We start from the raw sequence: 13,959 nt of genomic DNA, 5'->3' as shown, positions 1-13,959 counted from the left end.
AGGCAGGAGGATCACTTGAAGCCAGGAGTTCAAGACCAGCCTGGATGGCTGGGCGCAGTGGCTCACACCTGTAATCCCAGCACTTTGGGAAGCTGATGCAGGTGGATCATGAGGTCAGGAGTTCAAGACCAGCCTGGCCAAGATAGTGAAACCCCATCTCTACTAAAAATACAAAAATTAGCCGGGCACAGTGGCAGGCACCTGTAATCCCAGCTACTCCAGGAGGCTGAGGCAGGAGAATCGGTTGAACCTGGGCAGCAGAGGTTACAGTGAGGCGAGATCACGCCAATGCACTCCAGCCTGGGTGATAGAGTAAGATTCCATGTCAAAAAAAAAAAAAGACTAGCCTGGGCAATATAGTGAGACTGCATCTCTGTAAAAAATTTAAAAATTAGCTGGGCATGCTGGCGCGCTGGTGTGTATCTGTAGTATCAGCTACAAAGGGGTAGAGAACTGAGGTAGGAGGATCACTTGAGCCTGGGAGGTTGATGTTGAATTGTTTGAACTTGGGGGGCAGAGGTTGTAGTGAGCCAAGATTGCACCACTGCACTCCAGACTGGGCAAGGGAGCAAGACTGTGTCTCAAAAAAAGAAAAAAATAAAAAGGAACTGGAGGCTGAGTGCGGTGGCTCACACCTGTAACCCCCGTAATCCCAGCACTTTGGGAGGCCAAGAGGGGAGGATTGCTTGAGCTCAGGAGTTCAAAAGCAATGTGAGTTATGTGGCAAAACCCTGCCTCTACAAAAAATTTAAAAATTAGCCAGGTGTGATGGTTCCAGCTACTCAGGAGGCTAAGGTGGGAACATTGCTTGAGTCCAGGAGGTTGAGGCTGCAGTGAGCCAGGACTGTGCCACTGCACTCCACTCTAACCTGGGTGACAGAGATGAAAAAAAAAAAAAAGAAAAAAGAAAAAAAGAAGGAAAGAAAGAGAAAATAAAAGAAACTGGGAAAAAAACATTTTTTGCCATAACCATGCATTACCACACTATGGAGCCACACTGTGATCCCAACACTGAAAAATTGGATCTAGATATAAATTTACCATGGAAAGACACTCAGTACATATTAGATAAGACAAGAAAGCTTCAAAGCAAGATGTGTATTATCCCATTTTTGTAAGATTGTGTATCTAAATACATTAATTTGCATATCAGAATTTCTGCTAAGATACACACCAGAATCTTAACAATGGCTAATCTTTGAATGGTGGGATTACAAACTGAATCAGACAGTTTAGTCTCAATTATGGTGCAGCAACCACTGGAAAGTCTACTGGTCTACAATGGCAGGGGTTAATTTCTCTCTACTGTTGATGTCTATTGTGGCTGGCTGCTCTGACCATCTTCTTCACCCTGGGACCTAGGCTGACAAACCAGCCTCCATGTGAACACTGCAGGTCACTGCAACAAACAGCTGATGGACTACCCACCGGCTCTTACAACCAGTGCCAGGCAAGTTTCGTGGCCCTTCCAGGTTCAACAAGGTAGGGGTATGTAATCCTCCCCAGGCCCTCAGGTGAGGCTCATGCCAAGGAGGGGTAGCAAACATTTTGGACATGATACAATCTACCACACAAGTGATTTCATTCTATTATTTAAAGTTCTTTTCTTTGCAGAAGGGTGTGAGAGGAGAGGTGAATGGTCTCACGGGCATGATGCCAGCTACGAGGGGCTGGCGAGCTGATGTGGGAGGATCACTTGAGCCTAGGAGTTTGAGGCTGCAGTGAGTTGTGATCGTAACATTGTACTCCAGCCTGGGGGACACAGTGAGACCCTCACCCTCCCTGTCCCTAAATTTGAGAGGTCTGGACTTTACCTAATTTAAGAGGCAGACCACTTGACCTGGACCTACAGCAAGGAGAAAACAACGATGGGACAGAAAGTTCTGGATGCCCAGAAGTGTTATGCCAGGCCTTCTACTTACGCTTACAGGACTTGAGTCGAGTTAGAGAGCCTCCACGAATGTCCCTATCTGTAAGATGGAAATGAAAAGAGCTGTCCTGTCGACCTCACACAATTCGGCAGGGGGAGGGGTGGCTCAGTTGGAGGGCATTCAAATGATCAGTGCTCTGCCTGCACGCAGAGGGTTTGGTGCTTCAAGCTGTAACCACATACCCACATGTACTATAAGTCCCCAACTTCATCACCAAAGGGGGTTGTTCACCCCTTTTACTGCGTCCATGTAGGGCAGGTGAAAAGATGACAACCCAGGTCCCACTACGGGGGAGGAGAAGCCCCTGATGGATGAGTCATGGAAGGGCTAGGATGTGGAATGAAGGCCCCCCTTCCCACTTTGTCACAGGACACTGGAAATAGCCATGTCCCCCTTTCCTCCTGCCCCCAGCTCCTGGCATGGAAGGCAAGAAATGATTGTAATCAGGGGTTCCCAAAAGGGAATGATCATTAGGGCCATCTATGAGCATTGAAAAACTAGATTCCCGGGCTCCACCTCCAGGAGCTTCTGATTCATCTGGTGAAGGAAAGCCCAGACTGAGTCACAGAAGGTGATCTGTGCCATCCCCACTTGGCCCTGGCTCCTACCCAGCTCCTCTGCACGGGCCTTATGAGGTGTGGCAGGGAGGGCCCGGACGTCTCAAGTGGCACAAGCCCTGGCAGCTGGGAGAAACCTGAGTGGCCCCAGGTTATCTGATGGCACACCTGCCTCGGCCCCGTGCTCGCTTCTTGAATGTCAAGATCAGGGGAAGTCTCAGGAAGCAGCTCCCCGAGCAGCACGGGTCACCCCACAGGCTGCCCCAGGGCCAGGCTTTCCAGTGCAGCAGGGGCAATGGGGGTGGTAAGAAAAGGGTATCTCCTGTCCTGCTCCTAGTCCCTCCGAACCAAACATGCCCCTGGCTCCCATGACCTGCCTGCACACCTTGACTGAGAAGCCTGGAATTAATCTCTTTACACATCTGTCAACATGGCAGTGAGTGCCTTGAGGGCCAGGACAGGTCTTGTTCCTCCCTGCCGTCCAGTGCAGTCCCTGGCACACCATTTGTGCTTGCTTAATATTTCATGAATAAAGGAGAGGTAGTAACACTTACCATGTTACCACAGGATCAAGGAAGGACTGATATTTACACCCACTGGGCACAGGGAAACGCACGTGCTTACCTGAGAGGTGGGGAGGCCCCATTCTTAGTCACTCAGCTAGAGGCTGAGCTTAGCATGCCTCATTTGGCAGTGATACTAGATTACTTCTGGCATCATGGTACCCTATGACATAAGGTATGAAACTTATGGAGCCTCTTCCCAGGAAAATGCCCCTCCCCACTCCCTCTGTCTCACACATATAACATACAACTTCCAAGTTAAGAGTATCACCCCTTCACCAGTCACAATGGCTCACATCTGTATCCCAGCACTTTGGGAGGCTGAGGTGGGAGGATCACTTGAGCCCAGGAGTTTGAGACCAGCCTGGGAAATATAGGGAGACCGTATCTCCACAAAAACTTTAACAATTAGCCAGGCATGGTGGTGCACACCTGTAGTCTCAGCTACTTGGGAGGCTGAGGTGGGAGGATCGCTTGAACCTGAAAGGTCACAACTACAGTGAGCTGTGGTCATGCCATGGCATTCCAGCTTTGGCGACACAGTGAAGCTGTCTCAAAAAAAGAAAAAAAAGTATCATCCCTTTAAAAAATGGAAAGCTCTTTTTTAATGGAGAAAGGCTAAAATTATCTATAATGATGATATGTAGTTAATGAATTTATTTATTTTGAGATGGCGTCTCGCTGTCACAGGCTGGAGTGCAGTGGCACAATCTCAGCTCACTGCAACCTTCGCCTCCCGGGTTCAAGCGATTCTCCTGCCTCAGCCTCTCGAGTAGCTGGACTATAGGCGCATGCTACCACGCCCAGCTAATTTTTGTATTTTATTTTTTTTGGTAGAGAAGGTGTGTTGCCATGTTGGCCAGGCAGGTCTTGAACTCTTGACCTCAAGTGATCCACCTGCCTCAGCCTCCCAAAGTGCTGGGATTACAGGTGTGAGTCACTGTGCCCGGCCTGATGTCTACAACTTTTAAATTATTCAGAAAAAAAATTATACAGACATCTAAAGATGAGGTAAATGTGGCCAAAAATTAACAATTGATGAATCTATAGGGTAACCACAAAGTATGGAAACTTTTTTTTTTTAAATTTTTTGGAAGCAGAGTCTTGCTGTGTTGCCCAGGCTGGTCTCAAACTCTTGGGCTCAAGTGATTCTCCCGTCTTGGCCTCCCCAAGTGCTGGCATGAGCTTGGCCATCATATTTTTCTATAGATTGAAGATGTTCTTGATGGCATTATGAATATTTGCCTATTTCCAGACTTCACAGCTACATAGTAGACAAAGGATATAGGGCCTCCAATGAACTATTCTTTCATCTTTTCTGTAGGTCTGAAATCCTTCAAAATAAAATGTAGGGAGTGGGGGAAGGAATTTCAGCCCTAGGCTAAGCTTCTAGTCCTGAAATCAGGATTCCATGCTCTAGGAAGGAGCTCAAAGGAGAGGACCACAGTCAAGACAGGCTCCAGATGTGTTTATTAGGCTATTTAAATAGAACCATGTGACCATTTCTGTAGGTAAAAGGACAAAGAAGAATTACAAACACTTTGGGTCTTTCCTGAATTCTCTCCCCTTTCTCTGGTCAACTCCACCCACCTTCACTCTCAAAGGAAAGGCACAGGGGGAAGGAAGTCAGTGAGGGGACTCAGGAGAGTCTGCGTGGCTCCTACCACCCCACACATATTCTGGTTTCCCGAAGATAAGAGGCAAGGCTTGCTCTGATCTTTCCCAGTTCTCAGAGTCCAGCAGGCCGCTGTGCTGGACACATACATGGATCCACCAACATGTATCAGTCCTTCTGTGTTCTCTCCTGCATGGTAGAGGCTGGAAGCCTAAGAACTATATTCCTCAGAATTTCCTGCCAGCCAGGATTTGCTTTAAAGTCCACTAATGAGAGGCACTTCTAGAAACCATGATTCCTTTTCCAGCAGTGGCAGACAGTAGGCATGAGGTTTTGTAGCATCTTCTGAGCACTTTCCAGTACATCATCTGCTTTTGTGCTGCTGGAAGCTGAGACCATCAGCAGGAGTTTTCTGTGCCTCCTGCACGTTGCTGATTTCTGACAGTTGCTACTGGCTTTCTCCAATTTTCACTTCTCTGTCCCTTTCAGTGGTTTTATAAATACTTCATTCCTATAGTAGATCCCTTCCTGCTTATATTAATAATACCTAGAGGGGACATGGTTTTCCTGACTCATCCAGCTGTCTTAGGACCTTACTCCAAAGTAAGGAAGGCTTCTCTTGGGGAGGTAATTGCCTGTAGAAAGATTTCCAAACACTGTTCATTATTTGATGCCAAAAAGGTAAACAGAGGCTGATGTGGGTGGTAGGCAATTCCCAGCCATGGAACACATGCTGGCCTGTGAGTCTTGAGAAGCTGAATGGGATGCCGGTTCCCCGACCAGAAATGTCCTCCCATCTACCTCACTGCTGCCATTCCCCTGGGGATGCCAGGGCTGGGCAATGACCACATGGAGCAGAGACGGCACCCAACAATGCAGAAGAGATGTCTGCAGTACCGACCCAGCTCTCAAAACCCACCTGGCATTACCCTGGAACACAGGAACATTTTGTCATCCTCCTAGCACAGGGGAGGGGGTTCTCTGCTGCCAGGCCTCTTGGAGCTGAGGCAGGAGGGTCAGCAAGGGAGAGTCCAGCACAGCCAGACCCTCCCAGGAACACCGAAGGCCCCTGGAAAACCAAGAGGCCTGAAGGTGACTACTTCATCTTGCCAATTTCAAGCCCATCCCCCAGCAGGGCCAAGCCCCCAGCACCTGCAGGCCCCTCCTTACCAGTCAGTCTTTCTCACTTCTCCTGGGTCTGTGGAGAGCTGTAGTCAGGGCTCCTTGGGATGCCTCAGCCCCCTCTGCCCAGCACCCCCCAACACACCTGTGATCCAGCTAGCAAACATGTCCCACAGGGTCAGCTGGGGCTCAAACTGCTGCCAGTGCTGGTGAAGCCAGAGGGTCAGAGGTGGGGAGCTGGCCTGGCTACTCTGGGCCATGAAGGTGGGGTGTGGTGAGAGGTGGGGGAGGGTCCAGTCCAGCATGGAGATCTCAGCAGCTGACATGTGTGAAACCAGAACCAGGCCAATGGGCCAGCAGGGAGGAGGGCACCTTCACTCCTGTTCCACTGAGGCTGGAACCCAGCTTCCAGCCAAGCCAGGCCTTCCTCTATGCCTCCTCTCTTCCCTCCCCTCTCAGCCAGCTCTAGCCAGGGCTTTATGGCTCTGCCTTATCCAGAGCAGCTCTGGGTTTGCTTGATCGTTATCTACTGTGCTTCCTATGAGAGGTTTCAGTGCTCCCTAAAAACAAGTGGAAACCCTTTATCTATCTCTTGCTTCACAGAGCTCAGAAAATTGAGGTTGAGAGAGGTGAAAGGATTTGTGTCCAAGGCTGCAGTAAAACGAGGGCTGGAACTTGGGTCTCCGCAGCCCTGGTCTAGGGTTCTTAGCTATGCACCACTGCTCACTGCTTCTGCCCATCAGGCCTCAGCTGGACCCGGGCCCCACTTCTAGCTGCCAATCTCACAGAAATTGGAAGTATATGTGTGTGGGGGGGTGGCAGGGAGGGGGCATTGATTCTGCAAGACTTAGGAGGGAGTGGTGTGCAAGAATCCCAAGTCCTTACCTGGTGAGTGATCCCCACGTCGGTGCGTAGCCCCAGGGCCAAAACTTCCTCCAGCCTCAAAGAAAAATCATCAAGGAGTCTTAGACAGGAGGCCTGTGTTCCTCCCATTCTCCAAATTCTACACTGGGATGCATTTAGAAGAGGCTAACAGGGATCATACAGTATGTGGCAAGGCAGGGGCCAGGGCAAGACAGGAAATAAAAGATGTACAAATAGAGGTGGTCTTGGGGTATGGGGACCCTGGGGGAGAGCCCTGTGCCCTTGGATGCTCACAGCTCCAGCCTGCCCAGGGGGACATGCTTCCGGGTGCCATGGCCAAACAGCATCACCTCCTTCATCCAGTTGTCAGGCTCCAGTGTCTGGATCCGAGCCTCCCGGGTGTGGCCTCCAGCCCCCTGGGGCATAAATCGCCCATGGGCCCCTGACAACATCAACAACCATCCCCACATTAATGGGTGTTAATACTACGTGCTTACCAGATTTAAATCATGTGGTTCCTGGAGCAACTGCCTCTAAGACACTGGAAACGTAAATTCTTTTTCTTTTCTTTCCTTCTTTTTTTTTTTTTTTGAGGTGGTGTCTCACTATGCTGCCTAGGCTGGTCTTGGATGCCTGGGGTCAAACGATCTTCCCACCTCAGCTTCCCAAGTAGCTCAGATTAGAGGCACGTGACACCAGGCCCTTTTTTGTTTTTTCTTTTTTTTTTTTTTTAAATCATCTATCCCAAAATGCCAAGACATATAAATTCTTGGGCTCTCCTCTAGCCCTGTCCAATTGGGAATTCTGAGGGTGGGGTCCAGCAGCCTGGCTTTTAACAAGCCCTCCAGGAGATTCTCATACACACTAAAGGCTGAGAACCGCAGTGCAAGGTGCGACATTAAGCCCCTTACAATTCATGCTCAACGGTTCTATAGGGAGGTATTATTTTTTGCCACATTTTACATATGAGAAAATAGAGGCTTGGAGAGGTTAATGTGGCCCAAGTTCACACAACCACGACATTCCTCTCCTGAGTCATCTTTTCTGTAGTTCACGGGACTCACCAGGCCCAATGCCAAGGTACTGACCACACTGCCAGTAAGTCCAATTGTGGGTACTGAGCGCTCCCTGCGGGGAGGGAGGAAATAGTGCAGAGTGAAGAGGGCGGGCCTCGTTTTTGACTCAGGTAAGGGGCCCCAGGTTAGAATGTCCCACCATCTCAGCCAGGATCCTTCTCTTCAGAAGGTCACAATGCCCCGGTCACACTGCAGTCTGCTCATCCTCCACCTCCAGCCATCAGCCCCAGAACTTACATTCCGGGCAAAGTTGGAGACCTCATACTGGTGGAAGCCAGCCTCCCGAAGAACGGCCCAGCCCCTCTGGTACATCTCAGCTGCGAGCTCCGGGTCAGGGGCTGGAAGGGCACCCCGCTGCACCTGGGCGAAGAGTGCGGTTCCCCGCTCCAGGGACAGCTGGTAGAGGGAGAGGTGGTCGTCACAGTGGTGCGGCAGTTCCTGCAGCTGCCCAAGCCACGGCCCCACCTGCTGTGCCGGCAGCCCCAGCATCAAGTCCACAGACACGCGCCCGGGAAAGAGGCGCCGGGCCTCTGCCAGCGTCCGCAGAGCATCGCAGGCCAAGTGCGTCTGTCCCAATAGCCGGAGCTCAGTGTCATCTAGGGACTGGGAAAAGAGGGTGGGTGTAAGCATACCAGCAGCTCAGAGAGAGACAAGAACGCTCACCCCATTGTACACACTGATACAGGGAGAATGCAGCATGTGGCAGGCAGCCGGAAGGCAGGAGGGGGAAGGTCAAGCTGGCACCAACAGCTGCCATTCACAGAAGGGTCGCTATGTGCCAAGCTCTTTTATGTGGTGTCTAATTTAATCTTTGTAACCCTCCAATATTAGTTCTAATTTACCGATGAGAAAACTGAGGTTCAGAGGTGTTAAGTAACTTGCTCAAGGCCATACAGTTGCAAAGTTCGACCTGGAATTTAGGACTGTCTGACTCCAAAATCAACAGTCTCTATTTACTTTACTTTTCAATTTTAAATAATTCTAACCTATAGAAAAGTTGAAAGAAAATCACAAAAAAACCCTTCATCTAGATTCACCATTTGTCCATACTTGTTTCTCTTTAAACATACATACCTGTTATTATGCTGAATCATTTAACAGTAAATTATAAACCAGCACTGTCCAAAAGAACTTTCTGCAATGGTGGAAATGTTCGTATCTGTACTGTCCAATATGATAGGTAGTAGCCACATGTGGTTATTTAAATTTAAGTGAATTAAACTTAACTTACCACATTTCAAATGCTCACTAGTCTGTGGCTAGCGGCCACTATATTGAATAGCAGTTATAGATATTATACTCCCTAACCTCTAAATACTTAGGTGTGTATTTCCTAAAGAACAAGGACATTCTCTTACATAACTGCAATCCAATTACAGAGTTCAGGAAATGCAACACTGACACAACACCATTACATAATACATTGTCATATTCAAATTTGGCTAATGGTCCCAATAACATCTACTGTAGTAATTTCCTCCTTCTTCCCCAGTCAGGGGCCACACATTGTATTCAGCTGTCTCTTGTCTCCTTTAGATTCTCAGCCTTTCTTTGTCTCTCATGACATTGGCATTTTTGAAGAATACAGGCCAGTTGTTTAAAATGAAGAATTTAATGAATTTAAATAAATTATGATTATTTACGAATTATAATTATTTAAATGAATTATTTAAAATGAATAATTTCTAGAGATTGGTTGTATAACACTGTGCTTATAGTTAACAGTGCTGTACATTTAAAAACCTGTTAGGAGGGTAGATCTCGTGCTGTCTGTTCTTACCACAATAATTTTGTAAAAGTCTCTTAATTCAGGGTTTCCTGACGATTAGATTCAAGATATGCACTTTGGGGTAAGAATATCTTAGAAGTGATGTGTTTCTGTCAGCATATTCCATCAGAACAAAGCCCACAACCCGGAAGTCCTACGGAAATATCAGAGGTCAACCTGAGAGGACTAGGTTTCTCCCTACTTAAAAACCGTCAATGGCTCCCTATCATTACTAGGACAAAACCCACACTCCTTGGTAGGCACCAAAGGTTTTGGACTCTACCTTGCAGCCTTGTCTCCAGCCTCTCCAGTCACAAGGAATGACTCACAGCTCCCCCAAAACATGCCAGGCTCTTCCATGTCCTGTGTCGTTTCCTCCACACCCCCTCACCTGGTGAACTCCTCCTCTTCATTCAAACATCATCTCCTCCAGAGAAGTTTCAGTGATTTCATCAGAGTGACCTCCCTTCAGGCTGTACTCTAGAAGCCTTTTATAGAGACCCCCTTTACAGGTGACATTTACCATGCTGCAATAATTTGGCTACATGTCTGCATCCCCCATGTCTCCAGTCATGTAGCAAATCTTTTTTGACCACCTACTATGTGCCAGGCACTATGGTAAGTGCTCGAAATAGAAAAGCCACACCTGATCCCTTTCTCATAAAGTTTGTGGTCTATGACAGCAGCAGACAATTAAGGAGTTACAAAAGTGTCGCACTAGGCCCTCCTGTGTCCCTGGCACCCAGAAGGTGCTCAATGTTTGCCCAGTGAATGAATGTGACCAAAGAGGAGATGGCACTGAAGGGCGGGGTGCACTGGGATGGGGTGGGTGCCATGGGTTACCTGGAGGCCTATAGACAACCTGTTGACCCCTGCTGCCCCGAACTCTGCCAGTCTGGAGCCCGGAGCTGAAGTAGGATTAGCCTCCAATGTGACTTCCGAGTCTGCAGGCAGGTGGGCTGTCTGTGCCACAGCCTCCAGGACAGCAGCCAACGTGTGGGGACTGGCTAGACTGGGGGTCCCCCCACCAAAGAACACAGACTCCACCCTGGGGAAAGAGGATGGAGAAATGAGACCTGGGGGAGCCCTCTGGGTTGCCTGCACCTATCCCCCACCACTCCTCCAAATATTTCCCAAAACGCTGCCTACAGCCCCCACTACCCACCATTGCACCCCGCTGAGCCGCAACAGCGTCTGCGCTTCGGTCACCAGACACTTCTGCATGCCAGCCTCCTCCACGTGGCGAGGGATGTACTTGTTGAAGTTGCAGTAACTGCAGCGCTTCTCGCAGTAAGGCCCCTGGGGGCAATGAGTGCACGTGCGCGGTGAGAGCTGCCCTGGCCACTTCCAGGGTTCAGTCGCACACATCCCCGACCCCACCCCCACCCCTAACCCGAGGTCCTTCCACAGTAGCTAGGACATCTAAGCCACACAACTCCCCAAGGCAGGTCGCACTGGGGTGATTACATCCACTTCAATGTGAGAAAACTGAGGCTCACTCCTTTGTTACGCTGCCTCTTCCAACCAGCAGACGTCAGGAAGGAACTCAACCCAAGCTCTTTCTGGGATCATGTAAGTTTCATACAATTTTCCTATGGGCCATTTTCCCAGCTACCGAATCAGAACACCGCTCTTAAAAAAAATTTGTCTTGCTAAGAGGAAAATTGTTATGAAATTTGAACCATTTGGTCAGAGTCGCCGAGCCGGTGAGTAGGAGAGACTTCAGGTTTCTGGACCAAGTCATTTCCCTGCCAAGGCACAAGGTCCCATCCCAGACCTCGTACGGGGGCACGGAAACACAGCAGGCGGGTTCACAGAGTGACAAACCGCCACCTGGGTTTTGGACCGCCACGGTCACAGCCACGGCTGCGGCCACACACCGTGGGCTCCGCCCCCGCCCCTACTCACGTGTACGTAAAGCGCCGCGCGCCGGCCCGCAGGCTCAGGACTCGGGGACTCTCCTGCGTTCTCCACGCGGCGGCTCCTCTGGGCCGCTCTGGCTGCTGCCGCCCAGACGCGGGCCCGGGCTCCGGGGAACGCCATGGCGCCCAGCGCAGCGCAGGGCACGGACCCCAACAGGAGACGCGAGCAGGGATCACTGTGCGTGCGCAGCCGGTGGAAGGAAGAGGGGCTGCGTGACCGCGCGACGAGAGGGCCCGGGCCCGGGGCTGCGGCGCTACCTGCCGGGCGCCCCGGCGCTCACCGCGGCCGCCTGTCGGTTCTTTCCCCAGGCCGCGGGGCGGGCTGCCTGCCTTTTGGCACCTTGTGCCCGGGCGAGTTCCCGGACCCATCCAGGAGCTCTTAGATCGTTCAGTCAATTCCTTGACATTTGATGTGCCTGGCTCAGAACTGGGCGCTGGGGACATCTAGGTGCATAAAGCCAGGTTGCATTCTGACAGGAGAGAGGCAAGCCAACCGGCCAGGACAGGCAAGACGTGTTAATTCCGTGCCTGCTGGACACCGGAGCCGTGTGCCTCAGTGCTGTGAGGTCATCTGTTGTAAGAGTGTGGGAGTCAGTAGGGCAGAAGAGACACTTGGGCTGGATCTTTTAATTTCATTTACAAATATTTGGGAGAGGGGAGGTCTTGAACTCTTCGGCCTCAAGCGATCCTCCTGCCTCAGCATCCAGAATAACTAAGGATTACAGGCATGAGCCACCACCAGGGCTATGCACGGGATCTTGGAGGAGCAGAAAATCCCAGGGGCAATTGGCTTGGCCGGGAGAGTAGGCTGTTTTGGGTCAGGCCAACCCAAGCATCTGCAGGTGTACGTGCTGGGAGGACAGTCAGATGGTGTGTGCAGGAGAGAGGGGGAAGGCGCAGGGGAAGGCCTGGGGAAGCAGGCACCTGAACAACTGTCCCACAAAGCAGAAACATCATGGGCTTCAGAGGCAGGCGGTGCAGGACAGTTCTCCCAGTGGCCTTGAACTGACCTGGTTCTCCCCTCCTTTCTTGCTTGTAGTTCTCAAGAATAACTGTAGACGCCTGTAATCCCAGCACTTTGGGAGGCCGAGGCGGGCAGATCACTTGAGATCAGAAGTTCAAGACCAGCCTAGCCAACATGCTGAAACCCCGTCTCCGCCAAAAATAAAAAAATTATCCAGGCGTGGTGGTGGGCACCTGTAATCCCAGCTACATGGGAGGCTGAGCAGGGAGAATCCCTCGAACCTGGGAGGCGGAGGTTGCAGTGAGCTGAGACAGTGCACTGCACTCCAGCCTGGGTGATGGAGAAAGACTCTGTCTCAATAAATAAATAAATAAAACTGTAGAGTGTGCAGAGAATGCAACATCCTGAGGGAAGGAAGGACTGGCCAGCACAGCCATGCTCTGTTCCAGTACCTCTAGAAAAAGGATGTCCTTCAGCACTTCAGCCCAACATGTCACATGGCCCCAGGGTATAAAACCCAGGGCAGAAGCCGGGCGCAGTGGCTCACTCCTGTAATCCCAGCACTTTGGGAGGCCGATGCGGGCGGATCACAAGGTCAGGAGATTAAGACCATCCTGGCTAACACGGTGAAACCCCATCTTTACTAAAAATACAAAAAACTAGCCAGGTGTGCTGGGGCGTGCCTGTAGTCCCAGCTACCCGGGAGGCTGAGGCAGGAGAATTGCTTGAACCTGGGAGGCGGAAGTTGCAGTGAGCCCAGATGGCGCCACTGCACTCCAGCCTGGGAGACAGAGTGAGACTGTATCAAACAAACAAACAAACAAAAAACAGGGTGGGCTGGTTTCTGGGGCCCCTCAGCTTCAGTACAAGTCCAGCTGGCTGGGCGTGGTGGCTCATGCCTGTTATCACAACAGTTTGGGAGGCCGAGGCAGGTGGATCACCTGAGGTCAGAAGTTCAAGACCAGCCTGGCCAACATGGCGAAACTCTGTTTCTACTAAAAAAAAAAAAAAAAGCTGGACACGGTAGTGCACACCTGTAATCCCAGCTACCAGGGAGGCTGAGGCAGGAAAATTGCTTGAATCCCGGGTTCACACCACTGCACTCCAGCCTGGGTGAAAGAGCGAGACTCCATCTCAAAACAAACCAACAACAAAAAAAAGTCGGCCATGTGCAGATAGCAGTCCATCCCCCATCTGCCTCAGCAGCTTTCCTGAGCCTTAGGGGTCCAGCTCCAAATGAATCCCAGCCTTCTGTTGTCCCTTAGTGCCAACCTATAGGTAATAAACACGTTGCATGTCACTTGTGTTTGCCTCGCTGGACTCAGCATTATGTAACTTGTGGGTGTTTGCCTCACTGGACTCTGACAAGTTGGTAACCAGTGTGCAGTGAACCTGCCTAACAGACAGCTGGGTTCTGATCCAGCTGTGTGACCTTGAGCAAGATACAGAACCTCCCTGAGTTTCTGTTGGGTCATTCATGAAGTGGGACCAATGGCTACTTGAAAGGATTGTTGGGAAGATTGGGAGAGAAAATAATGTGAAAGTACCTGGCGTAGAGCCTGGTACTGAAAATACCC

The 13,959-nt window shown here is 50.5% G+C and overlaps 1 protein-coding gene and 1 long non-coding RNA gene across 2 annotated transcripts; both read right to left on the bottom strand.

The window, feature by feature from the left end:
- Positions 1-4,502: 4,502 nt before the first annotated feature.
- LOC115833915 lies at positions 4,503-5,624 on the bottom strand. The gene is made up of 2 exons (XR_004029123.1): positions 5,586-5,624; positions 4,503-5,301 (listed from the first exon to the last, which is right to left on the bottom strand). It is a non-coding gene; the product is annotated as an uncharacterized LOC115833915 (long non-coding RNA).
- A 58-nt stretch (positions 5,625-5,682) lies between these two features.
- Positions 5,683-11,611, bottom strand: LOC115833912 (radical S-adenosyl methionine domain-containing protein 1, mitochondrial-like). Its single transcript, XM_030808731.1, has 9 exons — positions 11,405-11,611; positions 10,662-10,795; positions 10,340-10,544; positions 7,966-8,331; positions 7,717-7,780; positions 6,947-7,094; positions 6,674-6,728; positions 5,934-5,994; positions 5,683-5,735 (listed from the first exon to the last, which is right to left on the bottom strand). Exons 1-9 carry the CDS (start codon positions 11,537-11,539, stop codon positions 5,683-5,685), a joined length of 1,221 nt encoding a protein of 406 aa, XP_030664591.1. The 5' UTR covers positions 11,540-11,611.
- Between the last annotated feature and the right edge of the window lie 2,348 nt (positions 11,612-13,959).

The sequence above is a fragment of the Nomascus leucogenys genome, unplaced genomic scaffold, assembly GCF_006542625.1.
Source record: "Nomascus leucogenys isolate Asia unplaced genomic scaffold, Asia_NLE_v1 000834F_83500_qpd_obj, whole genome shotgun sequence".
Taxonomy (NCBI): Eukaryota; Metazoa; Chordata; class Mammalia; order Primates; family Hylobatidae; genus Nomascus; species Nomascus leucogenys.
The sequence above is the reverse complement of the archived record's forward strand: the minus strand, read 5'-3'. Positions and strand labels throughout refer to the sequence as shown.